This window comes from Microcebus murinus, chromosome 4, assembly GCF_040939455.1.
Source record: "Microcebus murinus isolate Inina chromosome 4, M.murinus_Inina_mat1.0, whole genome shotgun sequence".
Lineage (NCBI taxonomy): Eukaryota > Metazoa > Chordata > Mammalia > Primates > Cheirogaleidae > Microcebus > Microcebus murinus.
The window spans coordinates 54,298,940-54,323,056 of record NC_134107.1 but is presented as its reverse complement, the minus strand read 5'-3'; the positions used below and the strand labels follow the sequence as shown (position 1 = coordinate 54,323,056).

At 37.6% G+C, this 24,117-nt stretch overlaps 2 protein-coding genes across 2 annotated transcripts; one reads left to right on the top strand and one right to left on the bottom strand.

The window, feature by feature from the left end:
• Window positions 1-7,360: 7,360 nt before the first annotated feature.
• Window positions 7,361-8,314, bottom strand: LOC142870537 (olfactory receptor 2D2). The gene has a single exon (XM_076001390.1). It carries the CDS (start codon window positions 8,312-8,314, stop codon window positions 7,361-7,363), a length of 954 nt encoding a protein of 317 aa, XP_075857505.1.
• A 10,582-nt stretch (window positions 8,315-18,896) lies between these two features.
• LOC105859915 (olfactory receptor 2D3) lies at window positions 18,897-19,874 on the top strand. Its single transcript, XM_012744165.3, has one exon. The coding sequence runs from the start codon at window positions 18,939-18,941 to the stop codon at window positions 19,872-19,874; it is 936 nt and encodes a 311-aa protein (XP_012599619.2). The 5' UTR covers window positions 18,897-18,938.
• The last annotated feature ends 4,243 nt before the right edge of the window (window positions 19,875-24,117 follow it).

The window sequence follows — 24,117 nt, the reverse complement described above, 5'->3', positions numbered from 1 at the left end:
TTCCTCAAATGGGTTTTGGGTCTCTACTCTTTCCAGGCAACATAATATGCTCACTTGGATTTTGAACTTTCCACTAGGATCCATGCCTGAAAGAAAGAACATGAGTAATGAAAGAAAGCACTGTAGTAGGCTCAGTATTCAATGGGACCATGGTATCAATTTCTCTGAGTATGCTGCTAGTTTACGTAAATTAGGATCTTCTGAAGGTTGATAATTTCACTACATTTTTATTTGTTTTAGCATTTCTTGAACTTCTTCATTCATTTCATTTTATAATTTTCTGCTTTACTTTCTTCTATTTGTCCAAAAACTCCACCTACATATTTCTATGGTTTCTTTGTTTATAAAATAATAAAAAAATTAATAATGCTAATAAATAAAAGAGTTGTTTCATTCTTTCACTCTCTTTTTAACAAATTTTGAGTTTGAATTCAAATTTTAACAAATTTTTATCAGCATTCAGCACATGCCAGGTCCTGTTTAGGCCCTGAAGACACATTGGTGAACAAAACAGATAAATTTCTTGCATCATAGAATATTCATTCCAGTGAGAAAGAGAAATAATAAAAAGATACCTAAAACCTCCAGTGGTTACAAAGTGCATGTGTTTAGAGGGCTAGCAATTGAAGAGTTTTTCACCTGCTACCTCAGTCAGTCTGTGCTCATCCGGAGAAAGACTGCTCCAGACTAACAACTGCCTAAATCTCAAGTGGTGCACCTGGAGTATGAGAGCTGCTTGACAGAAATGGTGCAGAACTCCTCAGTCAAGTATAAGTGGAGAAATTACAGGAAACTCCTGTAAATAACCCAAAGATTCTTTGTTTACTAGATTTTTTCTGTAATCTTATTGTGATTGGATAAGATCAATTGTGCTTTTCAAGCTTGCCTGTTATTCAGCCAACACAGAAGACTGTCTTTATGATTTTGTCCAGTGAACATAGTACAACTCTGGACTCTCAGCAAATAGCAGCCTTGGGTATGGGCATCGTAACTTTGTGTAAACATATTCCTAACAATTAATTGATAATTACAGGGTCAAATAACATTTGATGCACAGACATGTGCTCTCCACCAACTCTATAAACAACCCTACTTCCCTGCATCATGAGGTACAAGGACTAGTTTCATTTCCTGCACAAGGTGTCCTTCTGCTCTGTGTAACAAGGGCTTCAGAAGGGCAGCCCATTTTGTAAAATAATCACAAGAATTTTCGAAGGAAAAGGTAGATCATGGGGTTCTACTTGTATGATGGCAATCACACAAATAAACAGATTTACACCATTAAAAATTTATAGTCTCCCAATTTTAGCCGAACTTGAATTACTTCTTCATATTCCTTTTTCTTGAGCTTGGTATAGTAGCCTAAATAGTGGTCCTTCCAAAGATGTCCATATTCTAGACCCTGGGACCTGTGAATGTGTTACCACACATGGTGAAAATACTTTGCAGATGTGATTAGCGTAAGGATCTGACACGGGCAGATTGTCCTGGATTATCTGGGTGGGCCCAATCACAAGGGTCCTTCTAAGAGGGAGGCAAGAGGATCAGAGTGAGAGACAGAAAATGTAAGGATGGAAGCAGAGGTTATAGAAGAGAGAAGATGATACACTACTAGTTTGGGATGTGGAAGAAGGGACCATGAGCCAAGGAACATAGGCAGCCTCCAGAAGCTGCAGAAGTCCCGGTGAATTCTCCCCCTAGAGCTTCTCGACAGGAATGCGGGTTACCAACACCTAGTCTTTGCACTGTACTTGAAGTAACTTCAAAGTAGACTGTGATAAGTTAAAACTGCAAACTATAAACTCTAAGAACAATTCTAAAGTGACAAAACAAAATGTTATAGCGAATAATCCAATAAGGAGATAAAATAGAACAATAAAAATTCAAATATTATAATATAAAAGATGACAGAAAAAAAGAAAAATGTGAAAAAGAAAAGATTGGACAAATAGAAAATTAAAGATTCAAACTAACTACATTAAAGATAAATAGTCCAAACACCTCAATTAAAAGTTAGAGATTACCCGAGTGGAGGAAAGCATGCCCAACTATACACTGCCTTTAAGAAAAGCATTTTACGTATAGAGACACAAATAAGTTAGAAGTAAATAAGTGGAAAAAAAGATATACCATGTTAACACTAGTCAAATGAAATCTAACAAAGGAGATTTAATATCTGAAAAAGTAGATTTCAGGGCAAGGAATATTTCTGGCAATAAAGACGGTCTTTTCATAATAATAAAGAAGTCATTCAATCTAAAGGACTTAGCATCCCTAAATATTTATGTACCTAAAGACAAAATTTCAAAATACATGAAATAAAAACTGACAAAACTGTAAGGAGAAATAGACAAATCTACAGTTATCATAAGACATTTCAATATACCCCTCTTAATAACTGATAAAACAAGTAGGCAGAAATTCTGCAGGACATAGTAGACTTTTACAATACTATTCAACAACTTGACCTGATTGACATTTCCAGAACATTCCACCCAACAACAGCAGAATATACATTCATCTCCAGTGCACACCAAATATTTATCAAGATAAACAATATCCTGTGTCATAAAACTAGTCTCAATAAATTTAAAGGGATTTAAGTCATATAGAGTGTGTTATATGACCACAGTAGAACTTAATTAGAAGGAAATAACTGAAGATATCTGGAGAATATCCCAATATTTGGAAACTAACACACTTCTATATAGTCCATTGATCATAGAGGAATTGAGAGGGAAATTAGAAAGTATTCTGAAAAGTAAGTGAAAGAATAGCATGTCAGAATTTCTTGGATACTGCTAAAACCATTCTTCAGGAAATTTATGACATAGACTTTCTATATTTTAGAACATAGGCATTATCTTCAAGCTCTGAGGTTCTCTCCTCTGCATGATCCATTCTATTTTTAAGGCTTTCCATTGTGTTTTGAAGTTCCTTGAATGACTCCTTCATTTCCAAGATTTTTATTTTTTATTTTTTAAAAATAACTACTCTGCCCTCTGATAGCTTGAAATGGAGGGCACTGTGTTGAGCTGTGGGGTTACCCTCTCTGTCATTGGTTGTCGATTCTGTGGAAGAGACAGTTATTGAGGTAATCTATTGCCTTTGAATTGGTTTCTGGTCCGCAGGTGAGGAATATTAGTGCCCTGATCGTTAGGAAGGAACTTGCCACTACCAAGGGTTTCTTGGACCCCATTCCCCCTTAGAGTGGTGGTAGGACCAAGGTTGATTTCAGCTACTGCCTACCAACCTGGATGTGTGTGCTTCTATGGTTGCTTGATCCGCCGCTAGGGGAGCCACTAATATGTTATTCAGGATTCTTCAACCATGCTTGGGAGGCTGCTCCTGATGGGGGGCGGGGGTTACTTGGTGCACCTGCTGTGGCCTTTGGCAAGAATTTTCCTTACCTGACCGGGAACCCCACTGTTGGCAGCTGCCTGGATGCAGAGAGCAGGCCCCAGAATTATGCTCCTACCAGGTAACCTAAGTTGGTCTGACAGGCCATGTCACTGGGCTTGTTGACTATTGACCTGAACCAAGGCCCCACAGATTCCTGCCAGGCTCACGGGGAAAGTGGCTTTTCTTACTTCTCCCTATCTCTAGGGGTGGAGCCCACCACTTTCAGGGGAAAGGCTCTACACTAGGAAGAGAAGGGGTTGATGTCAGAGACTGACCAGCGCTCAGCGCCTGGGAATCCCACAGGTGGTTAGTCTCCCACAACTGGGGAAGTATTTAAAATTCACCCAATGAAACAGTCCTGGCTAGCTGAAAATGGATCATGGAAGGGCGGATCCTGTTGCCAGTGTCCCTGGGCTGGAGGAAGGAGTGCTGCCTGAAACTGCAGCATGCCACAGCTTCTCGGTTGTGGACCCTAAAAATGGCAGCCGCCCGTGCACAGAGCGCTACCACTGGGGCGACTGTTCAGGAGTTGGAGGAGTCAACTGGACGCCTGTTATCTCTTGTGTGTCGCCTTCCCCCAATCTCTTGCTTGTCTGCCAGCAGGTCTTGCTCTTTATGAACTGCCCTGAGCAGGCCTAATAATCTGCAGCGATTTCCAGGGTGGGGCCTCTTTTCAGTGTTCACTTCCTTTGCTCTGGTCCCGCTGATGTCCAGGGACAGGGTGCCTGTCTCCTAACTCCCTCCAAGGGGTAGATCAGACCAGTCCCTCCTCTGCCCAGTGCAATCCTAGTCCAGGGCACCAGGGAAGTTCAAGATGCCTCCCGCTATTGTCCCCTTTCCACAGAGCCCAACATCTCCTGCCACGATTTTGCACCGACTTCAGGCAGGTCCCTGTCTGAGTGGGTGTGGAGGTCAGTGGGGAAGCAGGACATTCTCCTGTGGGTCAGATCACACCGTACTCACTGGCTGGGCAGGCCCAGCCACCCCACTCTCTATTCTCTATTGTTTATCTGGCTCTCTCCAGGCTTCCTGATCCTATCTCCCATTCACCTTTTACCCCCCTGTGTTGTGTGTCCCACGCTGTTTCTCTGCAGTATCGCAACACTGTTCTTGTCAGGGAGCAATCCACTCCTGTGTAGCAGTCAGAGTTCTTCACCTCTTTCTCTGTGAGCAGAGAGCCAGAAGGTCACCTTTACTCTGCCATTTTTCATCTCCAGAATTCCTATATTTTAAAAAAGAAAGTTCTCAGATCAATAACCTTAGCTTCCACCTTAACAAACTAGAAAAATAAGAACAAATTAAGATCAAAGTAAATGGAGAAAAGAAATAAGAAAGATCAAAGCAGAAATCAGTGAAATAGAAAACAGAAAAACAATACAGAAAAATCAATGAAACAAAAAAGCTGGTGCTTCTCATAAAAATCAACTCACTCTGGGTAACAGACTTAAATCTAAGGTGTGAAACTATTAAAATTCTAGAGGAAAACATTGGAAATACACATCTAGACATTGGCCTAGGTGAAGAATTTATGAAGAAGATCCCAAAGGAAATGATAGCCTCAACAAAAATAAAAAAATGGGACCCGATAAAATTAAAAAGCTCCTGCAAAGCCAAAGAAACTGTTATGAGAGCAAACAGACAACCTACAGAATGGCAGAAAATTTTCACAAGCCACACCCGATAAAAGGCTGATAACTAGAATCTATTTGGAACTCAGGAAAATCAGCAAGAAAAAAAATCAAACAACCCTATCAAAAAGTGGGCAAAGGACATGAACAGAAATTTTTCAAAGGAAGACAGAATAATGGCCAACAAACATATGAAAAAATGCTCAACATCTAATCATCAGAGAAATGCAAATGAAAACCACAATGAGATATGACTTATCTCCAGTGAGAATGGCCTTTATCAAAAAGTCCCCAAACAATAAATGTTGATGTGGATGTGGAGATATAGGAACACTTCAACACTGCTGGTGGGACTGCAAACTAGTGCAACCTCTGTGGAAAGCAATATGGAGATACCTTAAAGAGATATAAGTAGATCTACCATTGGATCGATCCAGCAATCCCATTAGTGGGCATCTGCCCAAAAGAAAAAAAAGACACTCTATAATAAAGACATCTGCACTCAAATGTTTATAGCAGCACAATTCACAATTGCGAAGATGTGGAAACAACCCAAGTGCCCATCAATACACGAGTGGGTTAATAAAATGTGCTATATATATATATACCATGGAGTACTATTCAGCTATAAGAAACAATGGTGATATAGCATCTCTTGTATTTTCCTGAATAGAGCTGGAACCAATTCTACTATTTCAAGAATGGAAAAACAAGCACCACATGTACTCACCAGTAAGTTGGTTTCACTATCAACACCTAGGTGGACATATAGGAATAGTATTTATAGAGTGTCGGGCAGACGGGAGTGGGGAGGTGGGGATGGGTATATATACACATAACGAGTGCAATGTGCATTATCTGGGGGATGGACACACTTGACGCTCTAACTCCAGGGAGAAAGGGGGAGAAGGCAACACACATAAACTAAACATTTGTACCCCCATAATATGGTGAAATTTTAAAAAAGCTAGTGCTTTGAGATTAGTAAAATTAATAGGTCTCAATTAATCAGAAAAGTAAGAAAAAAGGAACAAATTACCAATATCCATGAGAGAGATGATGTCACTGCAGATTCTACAGGCAGTAAAATGATAATAAGGAAATGTTATCAACAATTTTTTGTCAATAAATCCATTAACTTATGAAAAAGACAAGTTCCTTGAACAGCACAAATTTTCAAAGCCTACTCAAGGAATACATATAACCTCAATAGTCCTTTTATGATTGAAGAAATCAAAATTATGGTTTAAAAACTTCCCTACAAAGAACACCTCAGGCCCAGGCAGTTTTATATTAAATGCAAATGGTCTAAACACCCTAATTAATGTTTGAATTAATATTTGAATTCTAGCAAAGATTTAAGAAAAAAACAATAATAATTAACAGGGGATCAGAAAATGGGTGGAGAATGAGCTGGAAATATTTCTTCCCACGGTGTCCTTGCCTCCATATAACCTAGGTCCACACATCCTGTATGGTGCCCCTTGCATAGAGCTACCTTCTCCAGGTTCTAGCTCCCGCCACGTGGTCCTTTAGGCTTAGGAGCAATTACAGCTTCTCACTATTGTTAGCCCTGGGATGTGTCACTATTTTTTCTTGTTTTCCAAAACCCTGTGTTCATGTCTATGAAGGTCTATCCTGATAGATATGATCATTATGTATCTAAAAAGAGTATGAGAAGGACAGCAGAGTTCATCTATTCTGCTTCATTGTACCCATGTTCCTCACCGCCCACATTAAACACACACAAAGGTGCACACACAGACTCACATGTAGCACCTACCTCATAGTGAGTGAATAAATAATGGTTGTTAATTTACTGATCATTTGATGATGCAGAGAGACTCAGAAATACTGAAAGACGAAGAAATTGGAGTAGGATCCGGGATAGATAGATGATAATATATAGCATGATTAAAATCACAGATTTTATTAGGTTTATTCAACAAGAATGTTTCTCAGGTGATTTCCTAACCCTTAAGTATCAAAAGGCCAAGCAGAAGGAAGCAGATCTTCCTTCCCATTGCTCCCTGAATTATTGTTCTTCTCTGAATACAAAGGAAATGCTAGAGGAAAGATAGAGGGTGTGTCCATGGACAAGACCCAAAGATGAGAATCTTATCATTTTTTAGTAATTTTTATTTATCATTGACATAATAATTGTACATATTTATGGGGTACATTGAGATGTTTCAACACATGTAAATATTATATAATTAACAAATCCAAGTAATTACCATATCCATCACTTGAAATCTTAGCTTTTTTTAGTTTCACAAAGAAGACTACCCAGCAAGTCCTACAAGTAGAAAGCCACAGGGTCTCTGAGTTCATTGCCACCTTGAGGTTCCAAGCCTGCATGGGAAATTCCTTGTGGCTACTTTCCTTAGAGCTCCCTTCACATCCTTGTTCCTCAGGCTATAGATGAGGGGATTAAGCATGGGGGTCACCATGGTATAGAAAACAGACACCAGCTTTTTGTGCTCTCTGGAAGACTTGGGTGTCATGTAAGTGATAATTGCTGATCCATAAAAGAGGATGACCACGATGAGGTGGGAACCACAGGTAGAAAATGCCTTGAGCCTTCCTGCAGCTGACTTCATCTTGACCACAGTCACTAGGATGTGGCCATAGGATACCAAAATTAGTGAAACAGGTACGAGGAGAATCACAACCCCCATGAGGAAAATTGCCATCTCTGATGTGCGGGTGTCTGTGGATGCCAAGATCAGTAGTGCAGGAGCCTCACAAAAGAAATGAGCAATACTGTTACTGCCTTGGTAGGGTAGCCTTAGAGTGAAGGTGGTGTCCACCACAGATACCAGAATGCCACTGGTCCATGATCCTGTGGCCAGCTGGACACACACTTTCCATGTCATGATGCTAGAGTAATGCAAAGGACTACAGATTGCCACATACCGATCATAGGACATCACTGCTAGAAGGGCACACTGTGTACACCCAAAAATGAGGAAGAATAGAAGTTGAGCCGCACAATGTGTGAATGAAATGATCTTCTTCTGGGAAAGTAGGTGGACTAGGGCCTGAGGAACTATGTTGGTAGAGAAACAGAGGTCAGCCAGAGACAAGTTGCAGAGAAAAAAATACATGGGTGTGTGAAGTTGGGAATCAATGTGAACAAGGGACATGAGAAGCAGATTTCCAAGCACAGTGACCAGGTAGACACCCAGGAATAAGAAGAATAGCAGGTGTTGGGTGTGTGGGTCATCAGAGAGGCCCAGAAGGAGGAATTCTGTCACCTGAGTCTGATTTGTCTGTTTCATAGTTTGTCTCACTTTTCAGTAAGAAGTCTCTATATGCTAAATATAGGCACGCATAACGTATACAATTATGTAATTCAGAGTTGCAGGACTTAGAAATTGCCCACAATGACTATGACAAACTTCAAGAAGCCCCTGTATAAGATCTTTAGAAGATGATCTTGCTACTTTCATTGGAACATTTTCAGTGTTGCAAAACAATACTTTAAAAGATGCTACATTCATTGTTGGTATCATCTGGCAAATGTAGAGAAGATTTTTAAAAAATAATCTTTTTTATTCTGAATATCACATTTCTAATAATGCAATAACAAATACAGACTGGATTAATCTGTAATGTCACGCCATTTAATTTCAGTTTAATATCAACTAAAGCCCCTGAGTCTTACATGCTCTTGCCATATCTCCTCCCTTATGATTATGTAAAATTTTCAATGATGTTCTTACTTTCTGAAAGGAAGTCACAAAGGTATAAGAAGTCAGCAAGAGTCAATATGCCTTGTAGAAATGATATGTTTCTTCAAGAACATAACCTATCTTGAGAAAGCTGGGGAGCCAAGGGGTAACTCACGATGCCCCGTGGCATTGCTGTCTGTAGCTTCAGCTGGAGCTCTGTTCAGTCTCAACTATGAATGAACTTCCAGAATGTCAGAACACACCATCACAACGGAATTTCCATTTAAGCCACCAGTTTGCCTAGTTTCCTACTCAGCCCACCTGAAGCCCATGATATAAAAATATTAATACTTCTAATCCATTGTTGCCAAAGTCATAGATACTTCTAATATAGGTGTGAGTTACTTATATGCATTCAAACTGGAAATGTCAACTTTACATGAGAGGAAAGTAAAAATAAAGAAGTAGCAATTGACTCTAATTTGAAGAAACCCCTGAATTCCAGTCAAGAACTGCTGAACTACAGGAATTCTCAGGAGGCCCAGAAGAAGGAATTCTGTCACCTGTATCTGATTTGTCTGTTTCATAGTTTGTCTCCCTTTCCAGTAAGACATCATTATATGCTAAATAGTGCTAGAGGCTATAGGAGAACTAGAGGAGGATGGATAAGGAGCACATAGGTTTGTTTTGGAGTGATGAAAATGTTCTGCATTGGTCTGGTCTGTGTGTTGATGTGATGAAAGATTTCAATTCATAATTCGTCTTAAGACTAAAGCTAGAATTTGGCATTGGAAGGACAGTCCTATTGCACTGCTATTTAATTGTTTGGTGCTTTAGCTTTTTAGCATTCCTACTTATTGTATTTGTAGGATGAAGGTCTTAAGCAAACAGCCTTGTCCAACCCAAGCATCACCTATATGACACAATGCAATATGTAACTCTTCTACCTTTACCCATTGCTGTTTAGCTACAGACTGCCTGCTGCTTTCCCCACTGCCCGGATTTTCTCCCACAACATTTCACCTCCAGACAGGAATTCAGTTTTCCTGAGTCTATGTCACCTCTAATGGGAAAAATTTGACCTAATGTCTCTTCTCTTGTACATCTGTTTACCACCAAATAAAGAATCCTAAATACAATTTCATCTTCGTGTTCCACTTTAACAATGTACAGATTAGTTAATTTTTTTTTTTTTTTTGAGACAGAGTCTTGCTTTGTTGTCCAGGCTAGAGTGAGTGCCATGGCGTCAGCCTAGCTCACAGCAACCTCAAACTCCTGGGCTTGAGTGATCCTTCTGCCTCAGCCTCCCGAGTAGCTGGGACTACAAGCATGCACCACCATGCCCGGCTAATTTTTTTTTTTTATATATATATCAGTTGGCCAAATTAATTTCTTTGTATTTATAGTAGAGACGGGGTCTCGCTCTTGCTCAGGCTGGTTTTGAACTCCTGACCTTGAGCAATCCGCCCGCCTCGGCCTCCCAAGAGCTAGGATTACAGGCGTGAGCCACAGCGCCTGGCCAGATTAGTTAATTTTTAAAGGTTATTTTTAAATTCAAAATACACCTTTTATCTCTTCCTCTCTTTTATAGATCCACGAAAGTCTGTTAAACAAAAACACTCATATGAGATGATATAAACATAATGGTTACATGATATTACCCTTATATCAGGTAAATGGAGGAAGAGATGTTGACTCAATTTTAGTAAAATAAAAACCATTGCTACCAAATTTTAAGTTTTCAAAAGGATAAAATTCTCTTACCTAATCTCCAAAGGGACTCTAAATTCCTTCTCAGTCTTCTTTATTTCAATTTCGGTTGCCTATAGTCCACGTTTTGAAGAAGGTATGTAATTTAATTTTTAAATTTTGTTTGCTTAATTACATTTTAAATATACATCAAATATATTTTTCCCATAAAAATAATAAATAAGACATTATCAAAATTAAAGACTCTTGTGCTTCAAACGACACTATGAAGGAAATAAAAATATAACTCACAGATTGGGAGAAAATTTTGGGAAATTATGTATGTGATAAGGGACTAGGATCTAGAATACATAAAAAAACAAAACTTGACAATAAAAAGATATATAATCTAATAAATGAAACAAAGAATCTAAATAAATATTATTTTCAGATATTGTGAACAGCCAGAAAGCACACGAAAATATGCTCAAGGTCATTGGCTATAAGGGGAATGCAAACCAAAATCTCAATGGCACACCACTTTATACTAGGATGGCTAGCAGGTTACCATACGAAGCAGCAATTCCACCAGTAGGTATATACCCAAGAGAACTGATTTCTATCCCTTCTTTGTGAGGCTCATAACCACATATTTTTAAGATTCTGTTTAGGAAAAATATTCTCTAGGAACACTTCTATACGTTTTCCATTCCCCATCCTCAGGCATAGCACACATAGACATGGACACACACAAATACACACTCGCAAACACCCAGTCCGTCTTAGATATACAATGGACCTACAGCATCATGTACTTACCTCCATCATAGCTCTTAACAAATTGTATTGACATAATTTGTCTTTCTTTGTGACTGTAAGAGATTTAAGGTCAGGGACCACATCTGAGTCATCTTTATTCACAGAAAATAAGATCAATCATGGTATGCAATTAAGTATCCAAAACATGTTTCTTGAACTGATTTGACCTGAGGCAAAACAGCAGGAGGCAGAGAGGGGAATGTGAGTCAGAGATGAGTGTGAGTTGTGACTTGTCAGGTGGTAGGTGTTCTCCCTGACCCTCGGATTACAGCATTAGAAGGTAGCAGCCCTAACCTCTCCTGATTTGGTTTTAAAATGTTATTTTCCCATGCAAGGAGAGGAGAAAATGTTCCCCCAGATGACTATGAATCTTCCCCCGGGGTCAAAGAACAAAGTCGTGCTTATTGTTATTTTCTTCTGCTTTTTCTCTAGATTTAACATAACCTTGTGAGTTCATTTCTTTAAAAATAAAATATGTGACTAGGTATGGAACAGAAGACAGGGTCACAAAAACATGCATTGTCCAATGTGACATAAATTTTAGGAAGAAAAATCAGAGTAAACACATAGGGAACCAAGAGGAAAATACTAAGTATCTCTTTTGATTCCAAGATCCTTCATGGTTAAAATCACCTATTCCTTATCCTTCATACCCACTTACTATCTCCAAACCCACTTCAATCGGAGCATAAGAATCATAAAAATCTTCACTTAAAGGACCATCATTGACATCGTGGAAGGTCCACTTATCTCTTCATAAGGTCATAAGGTGAGCACCAGAATTATTCCTCACAGGAAGTCTCACAGTATAATTGTGTAAGGAAGATTCACTACCAAAAAGAAAAAACCTCGGCTAGATGTATTGCAAAAGATTTAACCCCAAGAATCAGATTAGTTGGATAAAATCAGTTGAATTTTAACAATCCAATCTATGAAGAATTTGAAATCAATTCACTACTAATACATCCCCAGTTATCCCCTCTTTGTTCAACCTGTGCCTTCTCTTCTCCTCCCTCTAATAATCTTACCAAATTTTTTCATGTGTCGGAGAAAAAGATCAACTTAGCCTGTCAGCGCCAGGACAGACACTCCCCTGTTGAGGGGGAAGCGCAGCAGGTGCGTTGGCTGCAGTCAGGGCAGCACAGAGACAGTGGGCACCTTTTCCTAAAGGCAAACAGCTCAGTAAAATCTCCCAAGTCCACCCTAAGGACACGGCAGGAAGGGGAATCACCACATTCCCATGCCCTGCCAAGGTCTTACCGTTGACATCGGGGTATACTGTGCAACAGTACTTCCATTTAAATGGCATGAACGGGGCATACTAAGAGCAGTCTCTGGAGAGGCTGAAGTGCTCAGGAGAATTCTGAGCCATTAGGGTGGATCCTGAGCTGCGTTTCCCATCAGAAGGACCCAAACTGTTACAAGGAAGATAGAAAATAACATGTCGTTAGCACTCATCTTTCCATTTACTGGCCCCATCATGAGCTCTTCTTTCAGGTCTTCCCGGTGGGGAAGCAATGTGTTAAGGAAACTCAGTACTTGGTCTTTGTAGAAAAAATACCAGGTTGCAGCTTGAGTCAACCGCATATTCTCTGTGTGATTTTGAGAATGTTCATCATTTGTAGAATGTGAATGTGTCTCAGATAGTAGTAATTAGATGAACGTCATTAACATAATGTCTTCACATGAGAAGAGCTCAATAAATACTACCCTAATTATTATAATCAAGGCCAGGGGATTGAGATTATGGACAAGTATCTGAGTTTTGGCAGATGTCATATGTTCGATATTGCTTAGGAAATCTATTATACATTTTCAGAAACCTAAACTACCCAGATGAGAAGCTGAAAAACCAACCACAAATCCACTTCAAAGACACACACACACACACACACACACACACACACACACACACACACACACATACACACAGGACTAAGAATACTTCAAGCTGGGTTGTGCATGGGTGGGGAGTGAAGATTAGGGTCTGAAAACAAGAGAGCTTCTGGCAGTTGTGGCTCCTGAATGACTACCCAAAGAGAGAGAGCCAACTGAACAGGAACCAGCTATCACAAAACTAACTGGGCAGAATATTCTAGTTGGTAAAGTTAGTTAATTGTGTGGTAACAATCTTCATTTCTTTACTGATTTTTCTGTCAATTTACTGTAAATTTTAAAATTTACTGAAAGAAATTCATCAAAATATATGTAAATCTTATGTTTAGTAAACTTTGTTATTTTATAATTTTACATTTTGAAATAATTTTAGGGTTTAAAAAAATCAAACGAATAGTACAAAGAACTCTCATACCTCCCTTACCAAAGTTCCCTAATTATTAACACTGCATCATATTTCTCTATCACTTGTGTCTATTTATATACATATTATTTTAATAATTTGACAATAAGCTATGGGCATGATGCCCGGAATATAAAGAACATCAAAAAAATAATAGAAAAAGTGAAAATAATTCCAGTTTTTAAAAAGGGGAGAATACTGGAACAGACACTTTCAATATAGGAAGTACAAATAGCTAACAAGCACTAAAAAGTGACACAAGATAATTAGCCACCAAGGTATATAACTGAAAACCACAGCAAAATGCCACTAATCCTAATCAAAATGGATAAAATGACTGAGAGTGTAGAGCAATTTACATTGCTTATGATAGCACAAATCAGTCAATTCAAAAAGTCCATTTGGAAGGATCTTTGAATACTAAGCCAATCATATGTCCCTTTCCTGTGATCCACTAATTCCTCTCCTGAGTATATATATGCAAGAGAGACCAATGTTTATATTGACCAAAAGACATATAAAAGGATGTTTATATTAGCTTTAATCATAATGGCCCAAAATGGAAAAAATATAAATTTCCATGGACAATAGAAAGCATAAATTGTGGTACAGTCATGCAGGGGAATGCTATAAAATAATTTTAAAAAAATGAATTACTGCTAGGAACAACCACAATGATGTAAAAAAACCAGACACACAAAAAAGTGCATACTGTATGACTTCATTTATTTGAAGCTCAAGAACAGGTAAAACTAATTTATACTTTTAGAATTCCAAATAATGGTTACTTTTGAGGGAGTGATGACTTGGAGTTTACTGGGAGCCTTTTGAGGTGCTGCGAACGTTCTACATTCTGATCTAAATGATATTTATACACGTATATACATGTGTAAAAATGTATTGAGCTATACTTAAGATTGGTGCATATTACTGTATGTAATACCTCATTAAAAATGAAAGACTAGAAGGAGGAGGATAAATAGAAGGAGAAGAAGGAAGAAGAGGAGGAGGAGGAGAAGAAGAAAAAGACAAGGAAGAAGATAAAAGAGAAAAAATGGAGTTAAGCATTGAATTTAAATTGCTGGGGGCTGGAGGTAGAGAGGGAAGGGATAGCAGAGCATATCCAAAGGCACACACAGGGAAATAATAAAGATAAAAGAAGAAATCAAGCAAATAGACAACAAAATGTAAATAAGATTATCAAAATCTCAAACTGGTTCTTTGCAGAGATTACTAAAATGGTCAAAACTCTGTCAAAACTTATTTTTAACATTGGAAATGGTGAAGTAGGGGACTCCAGTGGGTCATCCTTCCAAAGACATACAACCCTCCCAAAAAAATACTATCAGAATAAACTTTTTCTGAACTCTGGAAAATAGTTAAAAGTTTATAGCAATAAATAAAATACATAATAAATACATAAATAAATAAACAAGAGAGTGATTTTGAAATCATTATAGTAATGTGTTATATACTGAGGAATATGATTAACCCCACTTTCTGCACCTGAAAATCAAACAAATAACAAAAACAACAACAAAGAGGAGCAATTAAGATTGCATGCTATTTGTTTGGAAATATAAAGTCAGAAAAGGAACAGACTACAGAGTACAAAAATAGACTGAATCCAGCAGGAATTTAGCATCTCATGTAAAAAAATATTTCAAATTGATGGGGAATTTTCCAATAATGGTGGGAAGTGAGCATTTGGGGAAAAAAATCTAAGGTAGATCCCTATCGCATTTCCCATCTCAAAATAATTTCTAGATGTATACAGATGTAAATTAAGCCATATATGTAAGCAAACTACAAAAACCTTAGAAGAACAAAAAATGGATGCCTTTTAAAAAGCATAACTTTTAACAACAAAAGCCTTTCAAATATTAACACAAAAAGCAAAAGTCTTAAGGAGAAACACTGACTGGTTCACACAGATTAAATTAAAAATATATGTGTGATGCAAAAATACAAAAAAAAGTGAACTGGCAAAGTAGACACTTATTTCTAAGGCAAAATGAAAGAACCAAGGTTTCATAATATTCCAGGATTTTACAAAGCAATAAAAAACGGTGAACAGCTCAATAAAAGAAAATGAGCACAGGAAATACAGTCACTTCACAGAAAAAAGAAGTGAAGAGGATCAATAAACATAATGGAAAATTATACTCATCCTCAAGTATAAAGGATTACATAATAAAGTAAAAATGAGATATCATTTTTTACTTGACAGATTAGTAAACTTGAAGTGTTTGAAAATAACAAATATTAGTAAAGGTGTAACTATTAATAAAATAATTCATGAAATTTTGATGGGAGTGTAAATTAATGCAACTTTTTAACATACAATTGTCAACATCTGTTGATGTTTAAAAGATATATACCTATAGACCCAGCAATTAAGCCTCAGGAAACTTATCTTTCAAATATATCTGAAAGGGCGCAAAGATATATGTTCAAAGATGTTCACTGGGGCAACATTTCACTGTCTAAAGATTGTAAATAACCCAGTGTACCCTAATATGGATACAGTTAAATAAATCATGGCATATTTATATCATGGAACACAATTCCATTTATTTTAATGAGCTAGATCTACATGTGCTATGAAACCAAAACTAAACTATGAATGATGTATAAGCCAAGTCTAAAACCAATAAAACAATAATATTCAATTAAGAGCATTAACTTAATGAGATGGATCATGGTTTGCTAAAACTAAATTGTCACCAGAAATATGAGTGGGGAATTGACAACTTCATATTATTTTTATTTAATCTTACATGGCTATACTACCACCCAACTAAATTCTTCCACCATTTTTCTCTTACATCTTTTGGTCTTGAGATGATATGAATGTATCATTTTGATGTAAAACTTTCCTTTGTCTTCAATTTTTTATTACCTTGAGAGAATTATAAGAGCAGTTCCATTTTCATGAAGTAAGCCAATGTCTTAATTTAATGATTTAAGTAACTAAAGTCTCATTATACAAAACTGTCCTTTGACTGTGAATTTCCCCCTCAAAAGAAAAGCTTTGACTTCAGAATCCAAACAATTATAAACTGAAATGAAAGTACAAGTCCTAAAATCAAGATGCATTACTTGATTAGAAAGTCAGTATCTAGATGATCCCATATCTGCTCATTTTCATTCCTATTTAATTGTCATGTAAACAAAGACACAATGTTGATAACTTGCTAACCCCTGAGAATATACCTGTTGCTGTCATTTTGAATGACATTGATGTAAGATACGAAAGAAGGGTAAGTATATTTAGAAACTTCAGTATGTGATTTCAAATATAACACAAATTGTCCCAGGGTGTCTCAGAGGATGGAAAAGGTAATAAAGTTGAGGGCTCTTAAAGCTCCCGGGAATGCCCCGTTTGCATAACTCTCAGGACCTCACCTTTAAATCTTGTCTCAAAGGAAAATACTCTGTTCAGAAGGGGGACCTAGGAGAACTGGAGTTTGTATATTGAGTCAAGTAAAGCAGAAAGGCTTGAGATGAAGTCAAACTCCTAGGATGACTCTGGTGCAGCCTTGGGAGGAAATGCTCAGGAGGCAAGCTACAGATGGGTGCTTTCCTTCAGATGTGGATCTGCAGACTACGGAAATCACTCCCTCTCTCCTTGACCAGTGATCCCACATTGGAGGGATCCTGCTTTGCCTCTACCCTCAGGTGAGAGAGGAGAACCTGCTGATAAGCCCCAGTCTGCAGCATTCTGCAATACTGGTGGAGGGGGTTGGAGGTGGGCACGATGTTGGGGGAGATCAACTTTGCCATTTGCACTCAACACATTTACACAACAGTCTTTTTGGGTATTTAGGATATCCATCACTTTAAGCATTTATTATTTCTATGTGTTGGGAATATTTCAAGTCCTCCCTTCTAGCTATTTTGAAATATACAATACACTGCTGTTAACTACAGGCACCCTACTCTGCTATTGAACATTAGAACTTGTTTCTTCTATGTACCTGTATGTGTGTACCCATTAACCAAATTTTATTCATTACCATCCCCACACACAGACACACCCTGCTCAGTCTCTGGTAGATCATTCTACTCTCTACCTCCATGAGATTAAGCTGTTTAGCTCCCACATATGAGTGAGGATATGCCATATTTGTATTTCTTTACCTAGCTGATGTCACTTAACATAATGACCTCCAGTTCCATCCATGTTGCTGCACATGACAGAATTTCATTCATTGTTAAGGCCAAATATTATTCCATGTGTATGTATACAATATTTTCTTTATCTGTTGATGAAAACTTATGTTATAATCATATAAAACTCTTAAAGTAATACCTGTTATGTGTTTAATGTTCAAAGAAACACTAGGTTTTTTTTTGTTTTTTGCTGTTAAAATCTTAGATTATCCAGGAGAAAATGTATTTCTCAGTTTTGTAATTGTATTTAGTGAGTTATAATTATATTGAATATTTTCTTACATTCAGTAGCTATTTTCATTTCTTCTTTGTAGTCTGTTCATAGTCTTGGCCTATTATTTATTGGACTTAACAATTTTTGTAGTGTTTTATTATGTGAACTCAAGGTAATAAAGTTATTAAACTTTTCTCTGGCATCCCCCTCAAATATTTTCCTCAGTTTACAGTTTATCTTCTAAGATTGGTTACGATATAATCTCACAGAGAAGTCTTTCAATTTATGTTGTAAACTCTACAGATATTTTCTTTCATGGTTTCTTAGAAGACTTTTGTATTTTTTAAGTCTGGTGCTATCCAGACCAGATATTACAACAATTTTAACTTATTTTTTCTTTTTTATTATTTTAATTTTAATATGTGGTTGATTAATCCAAGTGGAATGGTCTTTAATGTAGATATGCTAAGGACTTATTTTTAAATTCAGAAAAAGTTTATTATTTTTAAGAGGTCAAATTAAGACTCATGCATAAAAACTGCTTCATATACTTTACATATACTTTACTGCTTCATATACATAACATATACTTTCTGAAGTATATGTTATAATTAAATTATAGTATTTTGAACAGTTAATCATGCAGTTTTCTGCATTGAAATAGTTGTAATAACAGTATATACAATTATTTCATAACAATTAGCCAGTTGGTATAATTCACATGAACTCTAACATCCTTACATGAGAATTAGCCAGAAAAACTTTAATAATATTATACCCTATCTGTAACAAAGTGGTACTGAGGGGAGAGGATTTGGAAAAAAAACATAAAGTCGATTTAAATTACAACCAAGTAAGAAGAATAAAAATATCCATTCATTGTCAATTAGAACATGTTGGATATCAAAGAGCTAGAAATATCCAATTTGGTTGCAATTCTAACATGAGCCTCTTCTACAGGACTTAATGTCATAAACCCAACAAAAATTTGTTCTTTTTGCTTGGGCCAAACAGGTCAACAGGCATAAATCCCAATGGGAGAAGAAAATCAAACCTTTGTGGCTGAGTTTATCTTCCTGGGTCTTTCACAAGACCTGCACACCCAGATCCTGCTATTTATTCTTTTCCTCCTCATTTATCTGCTGACTGTGCTTGGAAATCTGCTCATCATCATTCTCATCTTCATGGATTCTAGACTTCACACTCCCATGTACTTTTTTCTTAGAAACCTCTCTTTTGCAGATCTCTGTTTCTCTACTAGCATTGTTCCTCAAGTGTTGGTTCACTTTTTGGTAAAGAGGAAAAATATTTCTTTTTTTGCATGTATGACACAGGTAATTGTCTTCCTTCTGGTTGGGTGTACAGAGTGTGCTCTGCTGGCAGTGATGTCCTATGACCGGTATGTGGCTGTCTGCAAGCCCCTGCACTACTCCACCATCATGACCCAACAGGTGTGTCTCAAGTTGGCCATAGGGTCCTGGGCTAGTGGGACACTAGTGTCTCTGGTAGATACCACCTTTACTTTCCATCTTCCCTATCGGGGACAGAACATAATCAATCACTACTTTTGTGAACTCCCTGCCCTTCTGAAGCTGGCTTCAGCAGATACTTACAGCACAGAGATGGCCATCTTTGCAATGGGTGTGGTAATCCTCCTGGCTCCTGTCTCCCTCATCCTTGCCTCTTACTGGCATATCATCTCCACTGTCATCCAGATGCGGTCTGGGGAGGGGAGGCTCAAGGCTTTTTCCACCTGTGGCTCCCATCTTGTTGTTGTTGTCCTCTTCTATGGGTCAGGAATATTCACCTACATGCGACCAAACTCCAAGACCACAAAGGTGCAGGATAAGATGATATCTGTCTTCTATACCATGGTAACTCCAATGCTGAACCCCATAATTTATAGCTTGAGGAACAAGGATGTTAAAGGGGCTGTCAGGAAACTAGCTGGAAGACAGTTCTTCTCTTAGTTCAGGTCACTTCTGGGTCTGACTTTTAGCGCTGTGGTAACATCCTTAAAAGAGGAGCAGGGTTTTAGTAGGTGGTTATGAATTAGTCATTTCAGGAAGAAGCATAAAAGTGAAGGACATGTTATAAAAAACTAAATACTCCACTCAAACCTAGAACATAGGCAAGAAATAAAAGGATGAAAGGTTAGGCTATTCCTGATTATGACGGTACCAGGTTCTATTTTGAGAAGTTTGTAGTTAATTCAGCTGCCATGGACATGTTTTAAACACAATCACAATTGAATCTAATACGTTTAAACCAGATTAGCCTAAAATAATATCTAATACAAATTGCATGCATAATTCTAACATCAGAGGCATGTCAAGTTTGCAAGTCCTGTTCATATGAATCTTGGAATAGACTGATTAAAACAATTAATATATGTGAAAGAGTCTTTAATTGGGATCATTCAGGCCCAGAGTATTTCAGCTTGTTAAAAGGTCATATAAATAGTTCATTGTGTTCTCCCCTGAAATCTTCAGAAAATAGTTTTTTGTTTGTTATTGTTGTTGTTGTTGAGACAGAATCTCACTATGTTGCCCTGCCTGGAGTGCCGTGGCATAAGCCTAGCTCACAGCAACCCCAAACTCCTGGGTTCAAGCAATCCTTCTGCTTCACCCTCCTGAGTAGCTGAAACTACAGGCATGCGCCACCATGCCCAGCTAATTTTTTCTATATATTTTAGTTGTACGATTAATTTCTTTCTATTTGTAGTAGAGACAGGGTCTTACTCTTGCTCAGGCTGGTTTCAAACTCCGGACCTTGAGCAATCCTCCTGTCTCAGCCTCCCAGAGTGCTAGGATTACAAGCCAGAAAATCAGTTTTATATAATCACCCCAACTTTCATACAAGCATAGTTAGAATAAAATTATATTTATTTCTCCTACCTAAGATTGAGCAAAATCTTCCTATCTTTTCAACCCTATTTTTATCCTTTAGACTTCTAAATCTATATCGCATTTTTGTCAAATTTATTTTTAGAAATTTATATTTAATGCTATCATAAATGTCATTTAAAAATAATTTGTAATGTTATTTATATGTCTACACTCTATTTCTCTATTATTTAGATTTTATGTGATTTGAACTTTATTGTGATTTATTACATATGTGAATATTTGGAAACATTTACAATTTAAAACACAATAGCAACATGAACACCCACCATCTAGACCAGCAAAAGCTTTAGAAAGCCCTGTGATGACCCCGCAATTTCATTCCCACCCCTTTCTAGAGGGGCAACCACTATCTTAAATATTGTGCTTATTATTCCTTAGCTTTTTTTCCCCAGTGATGTTAACTATATACATTTGCATCTCTGAACAAAGTTGTTATTAGTTGAATTTGGTGACTTTGCTGCTGGTTATAATCTAGATGAGATCTGTTTCAGTGAAGGGAGGAAAAGTAAGAAAATGGAAACAAAATATGGACACGAATTTGGAGAAGTATTACTGTGAGACAGAAGGAAGAAAAAGGTATGGTCAGGAAAGTAGGATTACGGGGATTTAATTTATTTTATTTTAGATTCTTAGATCACTCCCCCATTTTCCTTGAATACTTTAGCTCCTGGCTCACTGTGGCTCCCTCCAACCCACTGCTTTTGTTATAATTTTCACATAGAATGACATGTTTGAATATTCTGCATACTCACATTCCCTGATCCTCACTTCTCCAATGATCTCAGCTATTCACTGCCTTGGCCATATCTTAAATGTTGCCGTTACTGATAACTGCCATGCCCCTGACCAAACCCCGAACACACAGACTCCTGAACAAAATAAAATGGCTGCTGTTTTAAGGTACTAAGTTTTTAAATGGTTTGTTATGCAGCAGTGGATTCCTGAAACACTGAGAGGATCATGCTCCCACTCATTCCACCAGAACAGTGCCAATGGGACTTCTTCCCATGACCAGTGGAAAGCTGCCTGTCTGAACCACTACCTCTCATGCTATGGAGGAAGAGCAGAAAGAAAGGCCCAGAAACCTTTTTGTACATATACCCAAAAACCATAATAAAGATGACGTATCAGTCAAGCTTCTTAGTTGCAAGTAACAGAAACTGACTCTGTATGTTTAAGCTAAACATAAAAAATATGGAACTACTGGTAATTTCAGTCCTGCAGCCAGAATCACAGGCCAAAATCATTATCACAGAATCAGTCTGATGAGTACATGGCTGCCATTCAGCACTAGATGACACAGTTTACCCAGCCCATACCATCAAACACAGCAGCGGTGCCCAGGGACTGGTTTCATGGAAAACAATTGTTTCCATGGACACTGGGTGGGGGATGCTGGTTTCACAATGATTCGAGTGTATTACATTTATTGTGCAGTCAAACCTCTCTGCTAATAATAATCTGTATTTGCAGCAGCTCACCAGCATTACCATCACTGCCTCAGCTCTACCTCAGATCACCAGGCATTAGATTCTCATGAGGAGGACACAACCCAGAGCCCTCACATGTGCAGTTTACGGTAGGGTTCCTGCTCCTATAAGCATCTAATGTTGCAGCTGGTCTGAAAGGGGTGGAGCTTATGTGATGATGAGAGTGATGGGGAGCAGCTGTAAATACAGATGAAGCTTTGCCTGCTCACCTACCACTCCCCTCCTGCTGTGCAACCCGTTCCTATCAGGCCACCAACCAGTACCAGTCCTGCAGCCCATGGTTGGGGACCACAGAAATACAGGGCACTGCTGCTGGAGCTGCTGATTCTAGTAACTGGATATTGCTGCGTCCACTGCCACCGTGAGAAAGAAACAAAAAAGAAATTGTCTGCTGACAACCACAACCTCAGCCAGGTGATCAAGGTTAACACCAGCAAAGATAACTCATGTCAATAGCATGTCCCCTTGGTATGATGAAATGAAAATGCCACTCTATCTCTGTGACCTTCATCTCCAAAACCTATAACCCGAGTCTAATCATGACAAAAACATCATACAAATCCCAATAGAAAGAACTCCTACAAAATACCTAACCAGCACTCATTAAACTTTCAAGGTCATCAAACTCAAAGTCTGAGAAACTGTCACAGCCAAGAGGAGCCTAAAGAGACATCACAACTAAATGTAATGTGGTATGCTAGATGGGATCCTGGATCCGAAAAAAGACAACAGGTAAAAACAAAACAAATAAAATAACGAAGCAAAGAAATGTTAATAAAATGTTATGGACTTCAGTTAATAATACGATATCAACATTATTGTCTTAGTTATAACAAATATACCATAATAACAGAAGATGTCAGTATAAGGGAAAACTGGTTGCAGGGTATATGGGAATTTTGGACTATCTTTTAAATTTTTCTGTAAGTCTAAAACAGCTATTAAAAATAAAATCTATTTTTTTAAAAAAATAAACTGCATCCTTGTTTTTCATGTCACTAGCTCGTCACTCAAAGTCTGGACTGGGTTTATCTAACTGACTGAGTTCAAGTTATATGCTGTGCCATAGATGCAACAGAGACAGAAAAAGTGAATTTGGGGTGTTTTCAGCCTCTATGGAAAGGGACAGTCTCTAACTCCCTCCAAGACTCACATAGGACTATACACATAGAAACAGTATTCAGATGATTAGAAGCTCAAAATTGACAAATGTTCATTACACATAACCTATGAAACCAAATCATCCTCGCTAATGTCTTGACTACCTACAAATTTCAGACTTACAGATGCAACTCATAATCCATACATCACACAATATTCTGAGGATGTGTAAAACACAAAATATTGAATAATGAAATACAACAGCTTTGCATAGGAAATGCTTCTGTGGTTGATAAGGCTGTCCTCTTTTGGTTGTGTTTATTAGTATATTTCCAATGCCTAGTACATTATCTGCCACATATTATAATAGCTCCTCAATAAAAATTTGCTGAATGAATGAATGAGTGTCTAAGGAAAACTGTTGGCTTAAGTCAAGTGATGTTTTCTATCTTTCCTAAATATAGGTGGAGTATCCCTTATTCAAAATGGTTGGGACCTGAAGTATTTTGAATTTTGGAAATTTTTGTATTTTGGAATATTTTCATATACATAATGGAATAGATAACTTGGGGATGGAATCCAACCTTAAATACAAAATTCATTTATGTTTTATATACAGCTTATGACATAGCCTGATGGTAATTTTATATAATATTTTAAATAATGTTGTGCATAAAACAAAGTTTGTGGACATTGAACCATCCTAGAGCAAA